This window comes from Tupaia chinensis, unplaced genomic scaffold, assembly GCF_000334495.1.
Source record: "Tupaia chinensis unplaced genomic scaffold, TupChi_1.0 Scaffold000515_1, whole genome shotgun sequence".
In the NCBI taxonomy this organism is placed as follows: Eukaryota; Metazoa; Chordata; class Mammalia; order Scandentia; family Tupaiidae; genus Tupaia; species Tupaia belangeri.
This window is the reverse complement of record NW_006160028.1, coordinates 1,656,666-1,673,395: the sequence shown is the minus strand read 5'-3', so window position 1 is coordinate 1,673,395 and position 16,730 is coordinate 1,656,666. Positions and strand designations below refer to the sequence as shown.

Below are 16,730 nucleotides of genomic sequence, written 5' to 3'. Positions count from 1 at the left end.
AATGTATTAGGTTCTGAGTTAGAGATAGACCTAGCAAAACAAACAAACAAACAAAAACTAATAATAAGATCCTAACAATGAAGCAAGTGCTATAAGTTTATGGTTAAAAAAAAAGACAGAGAGAAAAGAAAAAAGAATAAGTATATAAAAAAGGCAGACATGAAGAATTGAAAAAAATGTGTATTTGGTAAATTAAGTTTTATGGCAAAGACACTAGAGCTAATACAAGACAGTAAGTGATACTTGATCTATTATATATGTACATACAGAGAAAGAGACAAAAAACACCAAAAACTTATTTTAATCAATATGGAGATAAATATACTTTTCTACTTTAGAGATATTTTAAGTATGCTAGTACCAACATAATAAGAACAAGAGTTTTTTTTATACTAATTTTTATAGAAAAACATGTATATATACATATCTATATATATTTAAAGAACACTCCCTCCCCTCCCCCCAAGTATAATCACTTGGTGGGAAACAGTAATACAAATGGAAAGGGCTTCCCTCTGGTATTGAGGAAAGCAGATACAACAAGACTGAGACATTTTTAATAGTGGGCATTTAAAAAAAAACATATGGTTTTGTTTTTGTAATACCACAGTTCAGATTGAAATAGTCAAAAAGCTAAGGTCCAAATGTCACTGATAGTATTTCCATGTCCATTTTCTGTTTGTTCCAACAGAATTGTCTCCTTATGCATCTGTGTCACACGTAGTCTTTCCCACTAGAAGGTGTAGGTTTTGGATAGGGCCGTGGTGTTGGGTAAGAGCTTGTTTTTCGGGGACAAGAGCAGCAAAGTAGGGCACCTCCCAGAAGGCACAGAGAAGCAGCAGCCCAGCCAGTGAAAAGAGCCTGACCAAACTCATACCTAGAAAAAACAAGGCATGTGTTAATCTATCAATCATTGGCAGTCTTTCTAATATATTTCAGCAAGAAAATCCGTATTATACTCATGGTCATCTTCACCACTGAAAAAAATTCCCATGATCACTTGGGAAGTATTTCAAGGCTTATTAACACATGCACAGAAGAATGTTACAGTGCAATGGTTAATAATTTGCAATAGGAGATCAGGCACATGATATGAAATACCAGGTTAAGCACACAAATATTTCCAAAGGCTTTTCCATGTACAGAAGACGGTGAAGTATGTTTATGTACTTAGAAGTAGGGTTTACGCCATGATTCCTAGGCTAAAGTTTAAAGTCATGATATCAACAAGTAGCAATGACAGTATGTACAGGAATTACTAGCATGTGATGGAAATTATTAGGATTTTTAATACTTTATCCCAGGTTTTATAAAAAAGACTTCTGGGCAGCTCACGAGCCATTCTTGATTAAGCTCATCTAGGTAGTTGTATTGGGTTGTCGGAAAAATCATGATGCACTTTTGTATAGAAAAACACAGAAAAATATGTAATGACGTTTCCAACCATTATTAAGCTAGACTCTTGGGGTAAGGTTCTCTTTCTTACCCACTGTGGACAATAGAGATAGAGAAGGGCTGACTGTAGAAGGAACATGGCTGGGGGTGAATCTAGATGCAGACTCTCAACTGCTGCCATTGTGGATAGCATCCTCACCTCTTTCTCACAGTTCCTTTTCTCGAAGCAGGACAATCCATCCTGCCTCACTGGATTGCTTTCAGGATCACATGCAATAGCGTACATACCAAGTTCACAGTGGCTAACAATTTATAAAGTGCTTTCACATGCATTACTGGTATTATTACTCTGGTAAGATTTCAGCCTATTGACCTCCCAGTTTCTGTCTCTATATCGTAAATCTTATGGGATGGGCTCCAACACAATCATTGCAGTATGTGTTCTCCTACACGTGGGTGATGATATAAAAAGAAGCACTCCTTATCTCCTCCGACACTGAAATTTTTCATCCATTCATCCTAGCACTTAACAAACAATAATTACATCTTAACATCCTGACTCTGAATGTAGTTATTAGGCTTTAAAGATGTGAAGACAGGGGAACAAGAGCCTTGCTCCTGATCAAAGAGTGCTGTCACATGAGAGCCAAGAATCGGCTCCTTAACTTGCACAACAAAGATGACCTTGGTAAAGTAAATTTTATAGTAGCGATAGAACATACAATTTCAAAGTGGTGTCTCAGCATACTGAAGAAATACGTTGTGGGGGGTGGCCACACAGCAACCCCTTCTCCTCCGTTCTCCTCTTGGGATCTTGGGCACACATGCACACACGCCCGGCGTGAGTTTTAAGCCACCGGGTCTGAGACACGAACTGCGGTCGACTACAGTTGACTACATGGGAGTCCAGCGACATAGCCATTACGCCAACTGCTGGTCCCTAAAATTCTTAACCAAATCTAGGAGCACTTGACACTAGTAGGATCTTACACAACATCAAAAAAAAAAAAAAAGCATTTCCTTAGAGAGCAAGCCATTTTGGTGTGAATAGCATTACCTGGCATTGACTGGGGTCATGGGGTCATAGAACTCTTGAACTATTCTGTGGCCATACCATGCAGTGGCTACTAAAATCACCAGACCTACAGAGATCCGAAACAAAAGACAGTTAATCACTGTGGAACACGAGCATACATGTACAGCCTTTGAAACCTAAATGTACTTGAAGAGAATTAAATTTCATCCATTGTGTTGATGGTATAATTTCAGTATCAGGAAGATTAGAGGTTCAAATATGATTTATTACAAGTCTTCTTTTCAAATAAATGAAAACATTACGTTGGAGTTTAGCATAGTTTCTGCTATTGATATCATTTTATTTACTTACAGTTCAAGATCACTGGGACAAATAATGCTTTGCGGACACAATTCAGCAGGTTCAGGCTTAACATCTACACCAAAGGGACTGCTATATGTTAGTGGACTAAACTATTTTTGATAAAACCGATGTCCTTAGTAGCATAGGGTTGTTTGATAAACTATTTTTGATCGAACTCAAAATTTACATTTCTGCAGGGTGAGAAAGAAGGAAAACAGCTAGATAGGGAGGACAAGACCCGTTTCACACCGGACTTGAATGCCCAGATTCTTACTGTCCTACTGACTAAGGCAGTATCCGACTTAGGTATTACCTTGAGGTTTGCTAAGGATGCCGCTTCACAACAATTTATAAAACACTGTCTCAATTTTCCATTCGGTAGTACCAGGGAGACCAGTCAAAAGTACTCATTTCACCATTTATCAGTAGAAAATATTTCAACTTTTAAATCCAAATAAAGTAATAACTTTTTTTAATAGGAATCCTAAGAATTCCTCAATATAAAAATTAAATGTTGCTATGCTTTTCCTTTTATACTCCAAAAATCATGACAAATAATCTGCATGATTGTCTCTAAAACATGCAGAAAATGCTATTGCATTATTTGGTTAAATAGATCATGTGAATACTCTTGAACCTCGACCCTCACTCCTGAAGAAGTCCCTGCAGTGAAGTAGGAGTGATGAGGTCGCATAGGGGAGTTAATACAAGGCAAGTAAAGGAAGGGTGTGGCGGAGTGAGTTTATTTGTAACCTTTGATGTAAGATTGAATTGTTGGTAATAAAACACTGTCCATCCGAGAGGACTTCATTTGTGTTGGAATAAACTGAATGACTGGTCATTTGAACCACTTTTTTTTGCAAAGCCACAGACATTCTCCCCCCACTATTGATTAAATCCAAATGCTATATACTATTGCAAAAATCCTTAAGGTATTCTGTCAAAAAACAATAGGAAAAGAAAATCTAATTCTAGCTTTTTAGATTTACATCACTAGTACCATTTTCAAAAACAATAGAGCACTATATGTAAAATATAATTACATAAAATACATGTTATACATAGTAGTCTATTGTTAGATCTATATATTATGTAATATAAAGAGATATTATATATAGACTCTATATAGATGGATATATAGTATAGTATATTAGTAGATAAATAAGATATAGCATATATATAAGTATACTATATAGTGTATATATATTTATATATTATATTTTAAATTTATTATAATTTAAATGTCTTATATAAAGCTTTGAAATGGTGCTATCCATGTCATTTGGCTCTTGTTTTTTCAAAGGACACATACTGTAACTTGTTAATCAACACTTAAATAAAGCAACATACACCTCTTTGTTTTCTATGGGAAATATCATATTATGTTTTGAAAACTTTTTTTAACAAGTTTCTGTATTGCTTTCTTTCGTAACTCATTTAACCTAACTTCCTGCCATTTCAACATTTTACCTCTACTCTTTCTGGTCTTCCTCTCCATTGATCTCTAAGTGTATTGTCTAATTCAGGAGTAAGCTCTGCCTATCTGCAATGTTGCCCTCACTTTCCTCCAACAGTCCCAGTCCTGTATATCCCTCAGAGAACTATGTGATTCATATATTCTCTCACTATTCTCTATATTCTTTCCCTGTGAAGAAACTATAGAAGTTTTCAGAATTGCATAGAATTGTTCCTCAGTGTTTGCTAGATAGCAAACATCATTTTTCACCTGGTGAGATTACAAACCAGTTGGCCTCTGACATCTCGACCAATAGACCTGTACAATGTGAGCACAGATTTCAAATTTTCATTTGGTTTCTTTTTGAGAACATGAAAGTCAACTGGACTAAAAAGTCCATATCTACAGATTTCAAAGGGATGGAAATTGATTCAAGTGCAGGGAATCCACCATAATCTAAATAAACTAAAAAACCAGATCTCAAACTATACTGGGGACAGTTTGTAAAGTGAAAGGGAGACAAGGCCTCTCTCACCTGCAATGAGAAATATCATGCCCCCAAAGACAGCCATCCGCATCTTCTGAACCTCATCGTCTTCCATGCACTTCATGCATTTCATGCCAATCGTGGCCACAAAGATCGCTATGAGTCCCAGCAAGATGCCAACTACCATCAAAGCACGGGTTGCTTGCAAAGTACCTGGAAAAACATTTCAGAAGATGTAACAATCATGCCTGGATCAACCAGAAAGGAGTGGTAGAAGGTCAAGTATATGTTAATGTGTACGAAGGAGAAAAACCTCAACTAGGAGTCGGGAGTCCTGAGTTCTAGTGATGTTCCTGCTGGTAACCAATGTTATCCTGGCTGGAAAAGCAAACAGCCAGAAAGGAAGATGAATAAATAAAGAGGCTGCCCAGCTCTAATATTTTAGGTTTTCAATATTAAATTCAAAATCAACTGAAAAAAATTAATTATATAGTTGAATAGGTATAGCTGAATTCACACATATTTAATTATTACTAAGGGGGCATTTAAATTTTGAAATAATAACCACATGTATTGTCCTAGATTCTAACTATTATGCTTGTAGGTAAAATGGTTTATAATACATCATTGGTATTATTCAGCAGGCTATATTCTAATCATCAAACTTCAGAAAAAACAGGTGGATGTGAAAGATAAAAAAATAATTTTTCAAAGATTATCATAGCTGGATAAGTTACATTTGTATCTTCAGTGATGGGGACTGTGTTCACAGAAAGAATATAAAAGCCATTTTCAGGAAACATCTCATTTTCATGAGATATCACCTTGGAATATAGAAGCAGATTATATTAAAATTGCCATCACTATTTAAAATAATATTATGTATAAGTTTTAATTACTACTTAACAGTTGCACATATTTATGGGGTACTGTATGATTGTTCAATACATGAATATAATATATAATAACCAAATCAGGATATTAAACATTACCGTGATCTCAAACAGTTATCATTACTTTGTGTTGGGAACATTCCAAATCCTCTCTTCTAGCTATTTTGAACTATACATGAAACTGCTGTTAACTGGAGACCTCTGTACTATAGCACTCTGGAACTTATGCCTCTCATCTAACTGCGATGTTATACTTGTTAACCAAGTTGTCCCTGTCTCCCTCCTTGCCAGCTTCTGGTATCCCACATTCCACTCACCCCTTCTATGTGATCAAATCTTCCAGCTTCCCAAATGAGTGAAACATGTGGTATTGGTCTTTCATTGCCTGACTGGCTTCGCCTGGCATAATTTCCTTCAGCTCCATCCATGTTGCCTCACCAGATTTTAAAACTATTTAAACTGAGATTTAAATGAGGTTGTAAAATAGCAGAAGCAATACTTCAATGTAGTATTTCTGGAGTCCATTAACTTATAATTTTCTGCTATTGTCCTAGATGTGTTCAGTCATCATCTCATAGGCTGGGTCAGAGTTCAGAGATTATACCATATTTCTTCAAGAGTAAAAGCCTGATACCCTTAGGATAAAGGCACAAACTTAAAAACTAACGAGCTGAACCTATACTAGTTAGAAGATTTTGTTTAAATTCTAGATTTATTTTCTCCTTCAGTTAAAGATCACTGTCTCACTGACAGTGTAAATACAAGAGATCTTCAATGAAAAACTATGGATGGATTGCCAAGTTTTTTGTACCAAAATAAACTCATGCTTTACTTACATCTATCCGCAAACTTTTTGAAGTACTATGTGACAATAACTTTTTTTACATACATAGTAGTATACAAACATAGAATTATTATTTACATTGTTCACAAATAATATGTGACCTTGGGTAAGCAACTTGGTATCTTTTAGATACTGATTAAATTATGTAAAGTGTGAATCATGACATCTCCAGCCAGAGAGTTGGAAAAACAGACAGATGGTCTTCTACAGCGACTGAGATGGTGGAAAAATTATGTTACCTCAGTATCTGATCTACACCTCGGCTCAGTCTTAGGATCCTCAGGATTGAAAATTCAGGTTGCTAATCATACTAAAACTAAAGATTTCTAGATAGAACCCTATTAAATTGGAATTTATCGATATTCCTATCTTTGCCATAACTAGGCAATCTTTGATAAAAATCGTAGTAATCTCTTCCTCAGAAGTATTGAAGTTTATTGCAGTGTCTGAGAGATATTTTGGAAGCCAAGATACGTTTTTACTGGATTTCATTAGAAAACCAAATAGAAGCATGCCCCACCTTCCCTCACACATCCACCTCCTGTAAGCATCTATCTGTAGGCACACATACACAGACACACCCACACACTTATCTCAGGATTCCAGGTGACAGGAACTACTGGATCAAAACACATGCTCTCCAGATCACAGGTTTACCAGGAACTGCAGCGACTTAGGAAATGATTACCAAACCTTTTCCTTGGAACCATAAACCATACCATGGTATGAGGAGGAAAGTACCAAGAACTCCATGGTTAAGGTGTTTCCTTGCTTTTGATTTACCAGCAGGCAAATGAAAAACAAAATAAGGAAACGCACATAGAACACAGATTTCAGATTTGGACCCAAGATTCCACTCAGAAGGAAAGCTTTTCAGGTAGAGAAATGTTAAAAGAGGAGACACTGAAAGTGAAGATGACCCATGAGCCTAGAGGACAGGGTGCCCAGTCATCCATCTCAGCCTGCCTGGAACTGTCCTGTTTTAACACCGGAGTCCTACATCCTGAGATGGCCCTCAGTCCTGGGCCTGGAAAGGTTGGTCATCTGCTGAAGAATGACAAGATGTGGGAAGTAAAATGAGGTTTAGCAAAGCGAGAAGATGGCATATCTCTTGCTGAGCTTTGTAAGAGAGGTTAAAGGGTCTGAAGTTCATTGTCACTGTAATCAGAAGTCTTTGGAGGATCTCCAGGAAGAGGTACATGATTTCTCCCCTCAGTAAAGGGATCACACAACATTCTTCCTATGGTAGTCCTTCAAATACGTAGAGCTTCAAATACGTAGAGCTCTTTTCTTTTTTTCTTTTCTTTTTTATTTATTTAAATTAACTAGGGAATTTTAATTAGTAAGTGTTAAGTGCTTTACATTGATAACTGCAATCCCAAAATGGTGAAATTTTTAATATTTTTCTCACAAGAGATGAGTGATTTCATTTCTCCTAGGAAATGTGGAGACCCAGCTCTGAGCATTAATGTGGTCAGTCCAGGTCACTGTGGATTTGTCACTACTAATACTCATACAGTCACATTTTGTGTACAAAGGTAGATTGTGAACTTCTCGTATCTCTGAATTTCAGCAAAAGCTCCATGAGATAATTCATAGGAATGTCAAAATGTTGAATTACAAACTCATAAAACTCCACATTGGGATCACTTTTTGCTTTAGGCCATTTTTATTCTTTAATTCCTTGGAAAAAATATTTCTGTAATAAGGTTTGAGTTATCTTTACTATGACTGAATTTTAAAGAAAGATGATCAGGTTTGTGGATGGTTTCCCACAGTTGCTAAAAATCTATCAAAAACATCACTAGAGAATTTGCAAGTTTGGTTTCCAAAAGTTGAAGGAACAGGGAAGAAATGGCACTTCTTATTTGTATAAATACTGAAAGTAGTTACACTTGAGCTAAATCTTACGTAGTATTGAACAGTTCTAGACTTCCATTGCTCCAACAGTCCAACAAAATTTTGCATGAGAGTTGCTTCACAGCAGTTCGCTGGGCCAATTTAAGAGTTTAAGGTCCTTCATGTGCATGTCCACATCCCAGATAAATGAAGTTCAGAAGATGAAAAACAGGACAGAGACTCCATATACCAAAGCAGAAAGATATGCTACCAAACACTACTGCCATGTCAAATGCAGAAATAATTTATTTTTAATCTGCTAGAGGGTGTGTATGCTTACTGGAGGGAGAGGGAGAAAGGCCAAGAAAACAGTAGGTTGGGGAGTGAGAAAGCACCCGTGTGGGGAATGGTCATGCAGCAATTACTTTTTGTCCATTCATTCTTTTAGGATTTTGATACCCACTCAGCATGATTTTCAAGCTGCTGGGACCAGGACTTGAGCCCCACAGTCAGCCATGTGGGAACCCAGTCCCTTACCCACCATACCACAAGCTGGTCTAGCTTCCTCTATCTCACAGCCACTTCCACCTTTTTTTTTCTCAAAACTACTCTATTTTTCATACTTTTAATATAACTTTTGATGCTTTCTTGGACCTGTCTTTAAGTTTTCCACTGTGATCAAGTTGGAAGGACCCAAAAGAGACCCAGCTTACAAAATAATCATACTGATTTGTTTTTCTAGTAGAAACAGCAGGCCCCTAGCCCAGCAGGTCTGAGCACTTGGATCACAGGGTATTTTTCACGAGGAGTCTACGGGGCATCAGTCTCATGAATCAGGGTCCTATAAAACCACTGATCTCCCAGGCAAGGAGCACGCATGTATCAACTACTCCAGGTTCCACCTGCACCCACCTGGGATAATAAAACATTCAGCTTTTACTCTCTAAGTTTTCCATCCTGTAAGTTCTCAGAGAATACACTTGATTCATTATACCCAGTTCTCTACTTCTTTCACAACGTTCTATGAGAGGATAGACAAGTTTTGCTCTCTGTTTGTTATACCCTATCATGTTTTGTTTCTTTATAGAATAGTGTGTTCATTATAATACACAAAAAGCAACAGAGAAAACAGAGAAAATACTTAGGAGGCACTACAACCACTGGAAGCAAAGGGATTTCTTTTCATTTTGTAAAATGTGATACAGCAGTAGTTGTAAGAATGTTGTGTTGCAAAGCAAGAGTTTTCATTTACATCCTGCCATCCCTGACTTATGCAATTTCTCTGTATTTTGCAATGTTAGATTGGCACAGACCACAAAATCTCACCTTGCTTCACTGGCCACATTCAGGTGAATTGTTAACCACAGTGGCATGTAGACAAGCTAAAAAATAATACATACATGCACACACACGAAACAGCCACAGCCAGCATGAAAGAGCACTAGCTGGGCATATGAGTAATGGATTAAAGCCAAAGTACTAAATATTCTGCCGCAAGTTATGTGGGTTTTACATGAAGATAAGATGTGAATTGTAGAGTTTTAAGCTGGAACCAGATGAATCCTTTCAAATTAGGGTTTTACGGAAGCCTTTAAGTCAGGGATCTGAATTCTGTAATTGTGAGCGCCTGCATGCGGGAGTCAGACATTTATTTCTGTTTCCATCCAAACACACAACGCCGTACCTGGCAAGTGACAGGATTACTCAATACATGCTCAATGAATTTAAATCAGAATGTGTTTTTAGCCTTCAAAATTGTACTGTATGATAGGTAAAAATATCCTTCTAAGTTTATCTAAATTTTTAAAATAATACTAAGACTAACTCCCTAGAGATCCCTGAGGATGCTAAAATCTTACTGCATGAGGCGGGTTTGGTTTAGGTCAGAAAGTTAGAAATGCACACAGACAGAAAAAAATATATATACTTTTTGCTTAATTTCATCTATTTTTTTAAAACAATTATGTGTCTAGTGAGCACCAAAGATACTTTTTCTTTGCTGTTCTTTCTTTTTTTCTTTTTCTTTTTTTTTCCTCCTAGTGAATGACAAGTAGCAGGACAAAGAAGTTGACAATTATGTTTGGAAGCAATAAAATAATATTTTGGACCAGAGCAATATAGCCTTGAGCTCTGTGATTGCATCAAAATAAAGAGCAACTATATTCCTTTTTTGGTCCCTTAAATTTGCAGTGTTGCACAGTGATCTGAGTAATTAAAGTTACCCATGGAGAAACAGGTTAACAGGTGCTTAAAAGTCACCATATAGTTTCTCATCAGTATTGAGCCGTAAGTGCAGAGGGCTGTTTTACAATTATACTTAGTGAGATTGATAATCTTGAGATTAAAGACTGCCCTAATGAGTTCTTACCAGTTTCAACCTAAAAGTATAATTAAAAGAGAGAGAAAACAAAACAAAACAAAACAAAAATTTTACCAAGATCTCTACTTAGAAGAAATGAGTTGTAAGTTACTATCTATTGCAGCTAGGTAAATCCACCTAAGTACAGAAAACAAGCATAAACAAGCATGTGGATTTTGTCCCCCCTAAAACTTTAAAGTCTTAATACTTAGAATAGAATATTCTAGAAATACCTGACATTATTCGTGTGTTTTCCTTAGCCATATTACCATAGTATTGCCATGTGTACTGTATATCATAAGTTAAATAAACTTCAGTTAATCTATTCTCACAGAGCCCTCTGCATTGGTACTCAGTACATACCGGGATTGGGTGACTTGAATAAACATGTACTCTTCTTCTTCGCAATTCAATGAGCTCACACAGACTGACACGGAACTGTACTCTCGTAGCTTTTTTAAAAATCTATTAAATATTTCACTTTTACTGAAGTTTAATGTTGCTCAAGACTCCTCATTGTTCATTTCTGTTTTATTGGCGCATGAGCAGGTGCCCACTGGGAGTGACCTCACAATACGAGCACAGTCAGCAATTGAGGTGGTTTAGGATCAGGCAGGAATGAGCACTTTCAGGACGGCCTGAGATGTTTTGTTATCCTTTCCTCTGTGTGTGTTTCTTAGAAAATACGCCTCATGGTTAAATGTAGGCTTTCCTATCATCTTCACAACACTTACCACTCCAATCAAGGAAATCTAAGATACATCACTTGCCTTTTTCCTTTTCATCACTGAAATGAGTAACAAGTACGCTGGCTCTGGAAGGAAACTTAGAAATCCTGATTGAATCCCTAGGGGCAAGAATGGGGCCTGGCTCACATCTGTTGAATGGACAAATGAATCAGCAACTCTTTCCTCACACTCTACCCTATTTTGTAAGAGAGAAAACTACTTGAGCCCAGAGAAATTAAGTGGCTCACTATTACACACCTGTGTACTTAACATCAAATCAGAGTAAGAACTCATCTCATGTCTGGCTTCTTTTTCCAACTTCCATCATTCTAAGAGTCAAGACTCATTCTTAAAACAGATCTGAACACTCATGGCTTTCTGACCACCCTTGGTTCAGCACACATAGAGAAGTCTAGAGAAGCATAAGTGAATGCTCTCCTCTCCACCTATGCTTCAAAGACTGTCCAAGCCAGTAATTTTGTTTCTCTGATTGAGCCTGACATCATGGTGAGAGTGCTGGGAAACCTCACAACTACCCACAGTCATTAAGCACACCTACACACATGTGGATTCATGCGGAGCAGGTTAAGCAGGCTAGAGTAGCTTATAAACAACTTACAGAATCTCAGCATTAGATGAGACGTAGAAAGAGTCTAGCCTAACCTCCCATTTGTCTAGTGCTTGGATCTTCCCTCCTTACTCTCTGTTCACACACTGCCCATTACGAAGCCTCCTGGGGCAGACTGATCTTTGAACAGCTCTAACCATTTAAGTCAAACAAGAAGTAATGAACTAAGCACATAAAAGAAGCACCAGCTTCCAGAAAGCTTGGAAAATGTTCGCGGACAAGGCAGGATGTACAGCTTAATAAAGAAAAGTCTATTATAACTGGTGGTTTCCTTTGCCTATTCCAACTTTTAGCTGTCAGAGTCATCAATATCAATGCATATCATATATTTTGAATGGAATAAAAATTGACTCAACTCTTTAAAATCCACAATTCACACAGTACTGTTTGTTTCCTCAGAAAGTTTCTTATATTTCATAAACTGCTTGTCAAGCACTACCCATAAAAAGCCCTGCCGTATCTCATTTCTTATCCATTATACACTGTCTGCAGTGTAAGGACACTATCTCTTTAGACGTTCATGAAGGGCATGCACTATTCACAATGTATCCTTGTTAGAGCAGGAATCAGGGGTGTTTGTATAATATCTAGTGCTGAAACCTTGGCCAATCCCTGCTTCTGGACTCTAAGACACCATGTGGGCTGTATTGGCATAGTTAGGTACAATTCCATGAAATTTGCAACCAAGCTTTCCACCTAAAACTCTTTGTGAAATGCAACACTTTCTGGGGAGCACTACTTGTACAACTCAACTTCTCCTTCCCATCAGTATCTATCACAGAACTATACCCAAACCAGCCAATGAATCACCATCCCAAATTTCTGCATCAAGTGGGCGTGAGCACCACTGCTCAGGTGGAGAAATAGAGACTTTGTGTTCCATCCAAATGTGTCCAGTGAGTCACTAGCAGGTTCAATAAGACAATCCATGAGTCAAGGCTCCCCCTTCTGGAAATGGTTTTGAAGGAAAGGTCCCAGCTCCTCTTTGGAAAAACTGTAGCTATAACCAAAGCAAGAAGGAAAATTTGATCTTGAGCTTTATAAATTAAAATAAACAAAAGCAGGAAGACATTTCGAAAGTATGTGTGTGTGCATGTGTATCTGTCTGTGTATTTAGTTTACTACTACAGTTTTAAATACTGTAATGACTGTATTAACTAGGCCTAAGTGAAACTAATTGTTTTTTCCCATTGGGTATGTGTACTCACCAGAGACAGACAGACAGAGACAGTGATCGAGAAAATGAGAAATCAGCCCCCAGGGGAGATGGCCATGCCACAATCCCTTCTCTTCTATTCTCCTCCTGGAATTTCAGACATGCCTGTACACATGTCCAGTGTGATTTTCAAGCCACCAGGTCCAGGACTTGAACCACGGTCAGCCATGTGAGAGTCCAGCACTCCAACCATTTAACTAAATTTTTTTTAACACATGTGTAAAGTTGATCTGAGTATTTCCAACACGGATCATTCTGATTCTATTTGGTCATTTAGGGGAGATGAAGACTTACTGAAAAGTGTTGACAATGAACAATTTTGAAGAAAGGAATAAAACTGACAATGCTCTCTCTTTAGAATTACCCTTGGAACTTTTCCATCTTTAATTCCTTAGGGTAATATCCTGAATGTCCAAAACATTTCCTTAAGTGTACTTCTCTTTCCATAGGAAAATTCAGGGGTCATTTTCTAATTGTTCACTTTAGAAGTAAGAATATAACTCAGAAGAGCAATAAGCAACACATAATCACTAAAATCGATTCGTTTTTGTATACGTGATTCCTCAGAGGGGAATCTGGAAAAGCTGAGATAACACGCACACTGACTAAACAAATTCCTCAGGTATTCAGGTGCCTAAACAGATTGTGAGCAGATTGAACAGCTAAGAGACAAGGATGTGACAAAACCACGTGCACTGTTAAACACTGCTCCTCACCAAAGGTGAACAAAACACGTAGAGAACCCGAGCAGTGCAATGCCGCTCCCTCTCAGCCCACAGCTGTGCAGGTGGGCTGTCCTGTTTATCTAGGCAAAGACTAAGATAGGTTCTCTGCAAGTTAGGTAAAGGGCAGAACAGACGCCCAGTACACAAAGCCCAGTGTGATTCCGTAGGGAGTATCCCAGCCATGAATCACTATTACCTAAGTAAGTGGGAATTTAGTGACTTTCTGACGAGGCATTCAAAATCTTTTATTTATTTATTTAAAGAAGCAACAATTGACACCTTATCATTCTCTTCTCCACTATGCTTGGAAATGCATCTCGCTGCACAATCATGTCCACCTTGGCAAGGGCGATGCAAACGTCCATTACACAAACATCCCAGGGTGGAAGCTGAAAGGGGGAGACCTACTTCTCGCTCCCTTTCTCGCTCGCTTCTCCCCCAGCTCACCTCCCCTTCCATCAGCCACGTCCATGTTGCAGTATGTGCATTCAGAGCCTTCACGCTTCCCTTTGCGTTCTGTTGGGGAGTTTGAGAACTTTCCTTTTTCTTGTCATCCTTTTCCCCACTGCCACTGACCTCCTCTTTCCAAAATAACATGATGGTCTGCCTCTTCTGAAGACCCCCCCATGAAACCTACTCTGGGAGTATTTCAAGAACCTTTTTCAAGAAATCTTGAAAGGGGCCTCCTGTCTCTGACCAGACCTTAAAGATCAAAAGAATCAAAATATTCAACTTCAAATGTGAGTTGAAGACACTGAAAAGGAACATTTCAGATAGGGGTGTGACTTTTACTATAGTTAGTCATGGTAAAGATTAAAATAAAGTTGGGACCAGCAGTTACAGTAATGGCTATGTTGCTGGACTCCCATGTACTCAACTGCGGTTAGAGTGCCGGACCCGGTGGCTTAAACTCATGCCGGGTGCGTGTGCGTGTGCGTGTGTGCCCAAGATCCCGAGAGGAGAATAGAGGAGAAGGGATTGCGGCATGGCCATCCCCCCCTGGGGGGTGATTTCTCACTTTCTGTCTCTCTGGCCAGCACAAGTGCCCTATAGCAAAAAACTCTCAAAAAACAAAACAAAACAAAACAAAAAACACGATGAAAATAAAGTTAAAAACAGAAAACTCCCTAACCTAATACTTTGGGATCATCTACTTAATTTTGCATACTTGACTACCAGTCTGTAAACTCCCTAGTTTCTTGTCCCGTTCTCTTGTCTGAACTGCCCCAAACCTTGATTTACACACCATCTTGGAAGTCCAGGAGAGGCAGGACTAGGAACCCAAGTTCCAGTGGTCCTTTCACTCTCCACTCACCCTTGTAGGAATTTAGGATGAAACCACACTTAGCGGGAGGGGGGGTGTTGGCGGGGAGGGTTACCCAAGGAGTTACAAGCAAAGTTTAAACTTTGGCCTGGGCCCTCCTTTTCCCAAACCAGTGTTCTCCTTCTCACCAAGGAGCACAAGATCAGAACTGACCCATTGAAGACCGACAGCCCTGTAACCCCTCCAACAGAAGCCTCAGACGCTGCTTTAAATGGAGCCTCTGGGGGAGACGGGTGCGCTGGGCGGGGCGGCGGGGTGGGGGACGAACTCACTGTTCAGATTCAGCAAAGAGTCGAAGACTTTGCACTGGATCTGCCCGGTGCTCTGCGACACGCAGGACATCCACAGTCCCTCGTAGATGGCCTGGGCCGTGACGATGTTGTCGCCGGCATAGGAGTAGATCTTCCACTGGGGCAAGGCGGTGCTGACGATAGCGCCGATCCAGCCCACGAAGGCCAGGATAAAGCCCAGCAGCTGCAGCCCCGCGTTGGCCATGGCTGGCTCCGGCGTCCGCGCTGCCTCAGGGGTGGCAGGTGCAGAAGGCGGAGAGTTTGCAGGTGCGCACCTGAGGCTCCCGAAAGCGGCGGGCCGGGCCGAGAAAGTGATTGCAGAGAGCGCTGCTAGCTAGGCCGGTACTACAGAGGCTCTGGCTCCGGGTCCGGGCAGGTCGGCTATGGAGTACCAACGCGAGGAGCTACCGCTGCTCCCTGGCTCCGGGAATGAGAAGCCGAACTTCTGGGCGCCGCGATTTAAAGCAGCTCCGCCCCGGACGCAGCCGCGGCCACCACGCTGCGCCCCCTGGTGGTTTCGGGGCCGCTCACCCCGAGAGCGCCCGGGATCTCGGGAGTCGGCTCCCGCCACCGCGCCCGGAGCTGGAACGTCCCGCCCGCGACGGAAAAGCCCGAGTGGGACCTCGCTGCGGCAGTGCGCCCGCGCGCCCTCGCGTTTCTCTCCTGGATCGTGAGCTCGTCAGGCTTTTCATTACCCCCAATTACTATGCACTTCTGTGTGCAATCACTAAAAACGCCTGGAGGTCAAAAGTGGAGCCCCCGCCCCCCTGCCCTCCACAGTTTGTGGGTTTGTTTTTTTTTTTTCATTCTCTTATTAAAAGATATTTTCTAATTGCTTCCTTTCTCCTCTCCCTCTCCTCTCCCTGACGCGTACTTCTCGCTTGGTTCAGCTTCCCCCTCCTCCTCCCTTTTTGTCCTCTCCTCTTCCCCTTTTGATCTTTCCCTCTTAGTTCTGCAAGAATCTGCAGAGATCTTTACACTGCAGACTGGGAAACCCAGACCCATGGAGAAAAACTGATTTCCCTAAAATCACACGGAAGTGACTAGCCTATCCAGTACCTGGTCACCAGCTCACTCTGCTTTCCACGCCACCTCAAGTTGATGGAAATACGTCATTTGATCGATTATCGTCTCTATGGAAAGACAGCCTCCCCTTCTCCCCCAGACC

The 16,730-nt window shown here is 39.9% G+C and overlaps 1 protein-coding gene across 1 annotated transcript; it reads right to left on the bottom strand.

The window, feature by feature from the left end:
* Positions 1 to 714: 714 nt before the first annotated feature.
* CLDN1 (claudin 1) lies at positions 715 to 15,767 on the bottom strand. The gene is given in 4 exon segments (NM_001287364.1): positions 715 to 877; positions 2,453 to 2,537; positions 4,765 to 4,929; positions 15,545 to 15,767. Coding segments are annotated over 4 exon segments (636 nt in total).
* Positions 15,768 to 16,730: the final 963 nt, after the last annotated feature.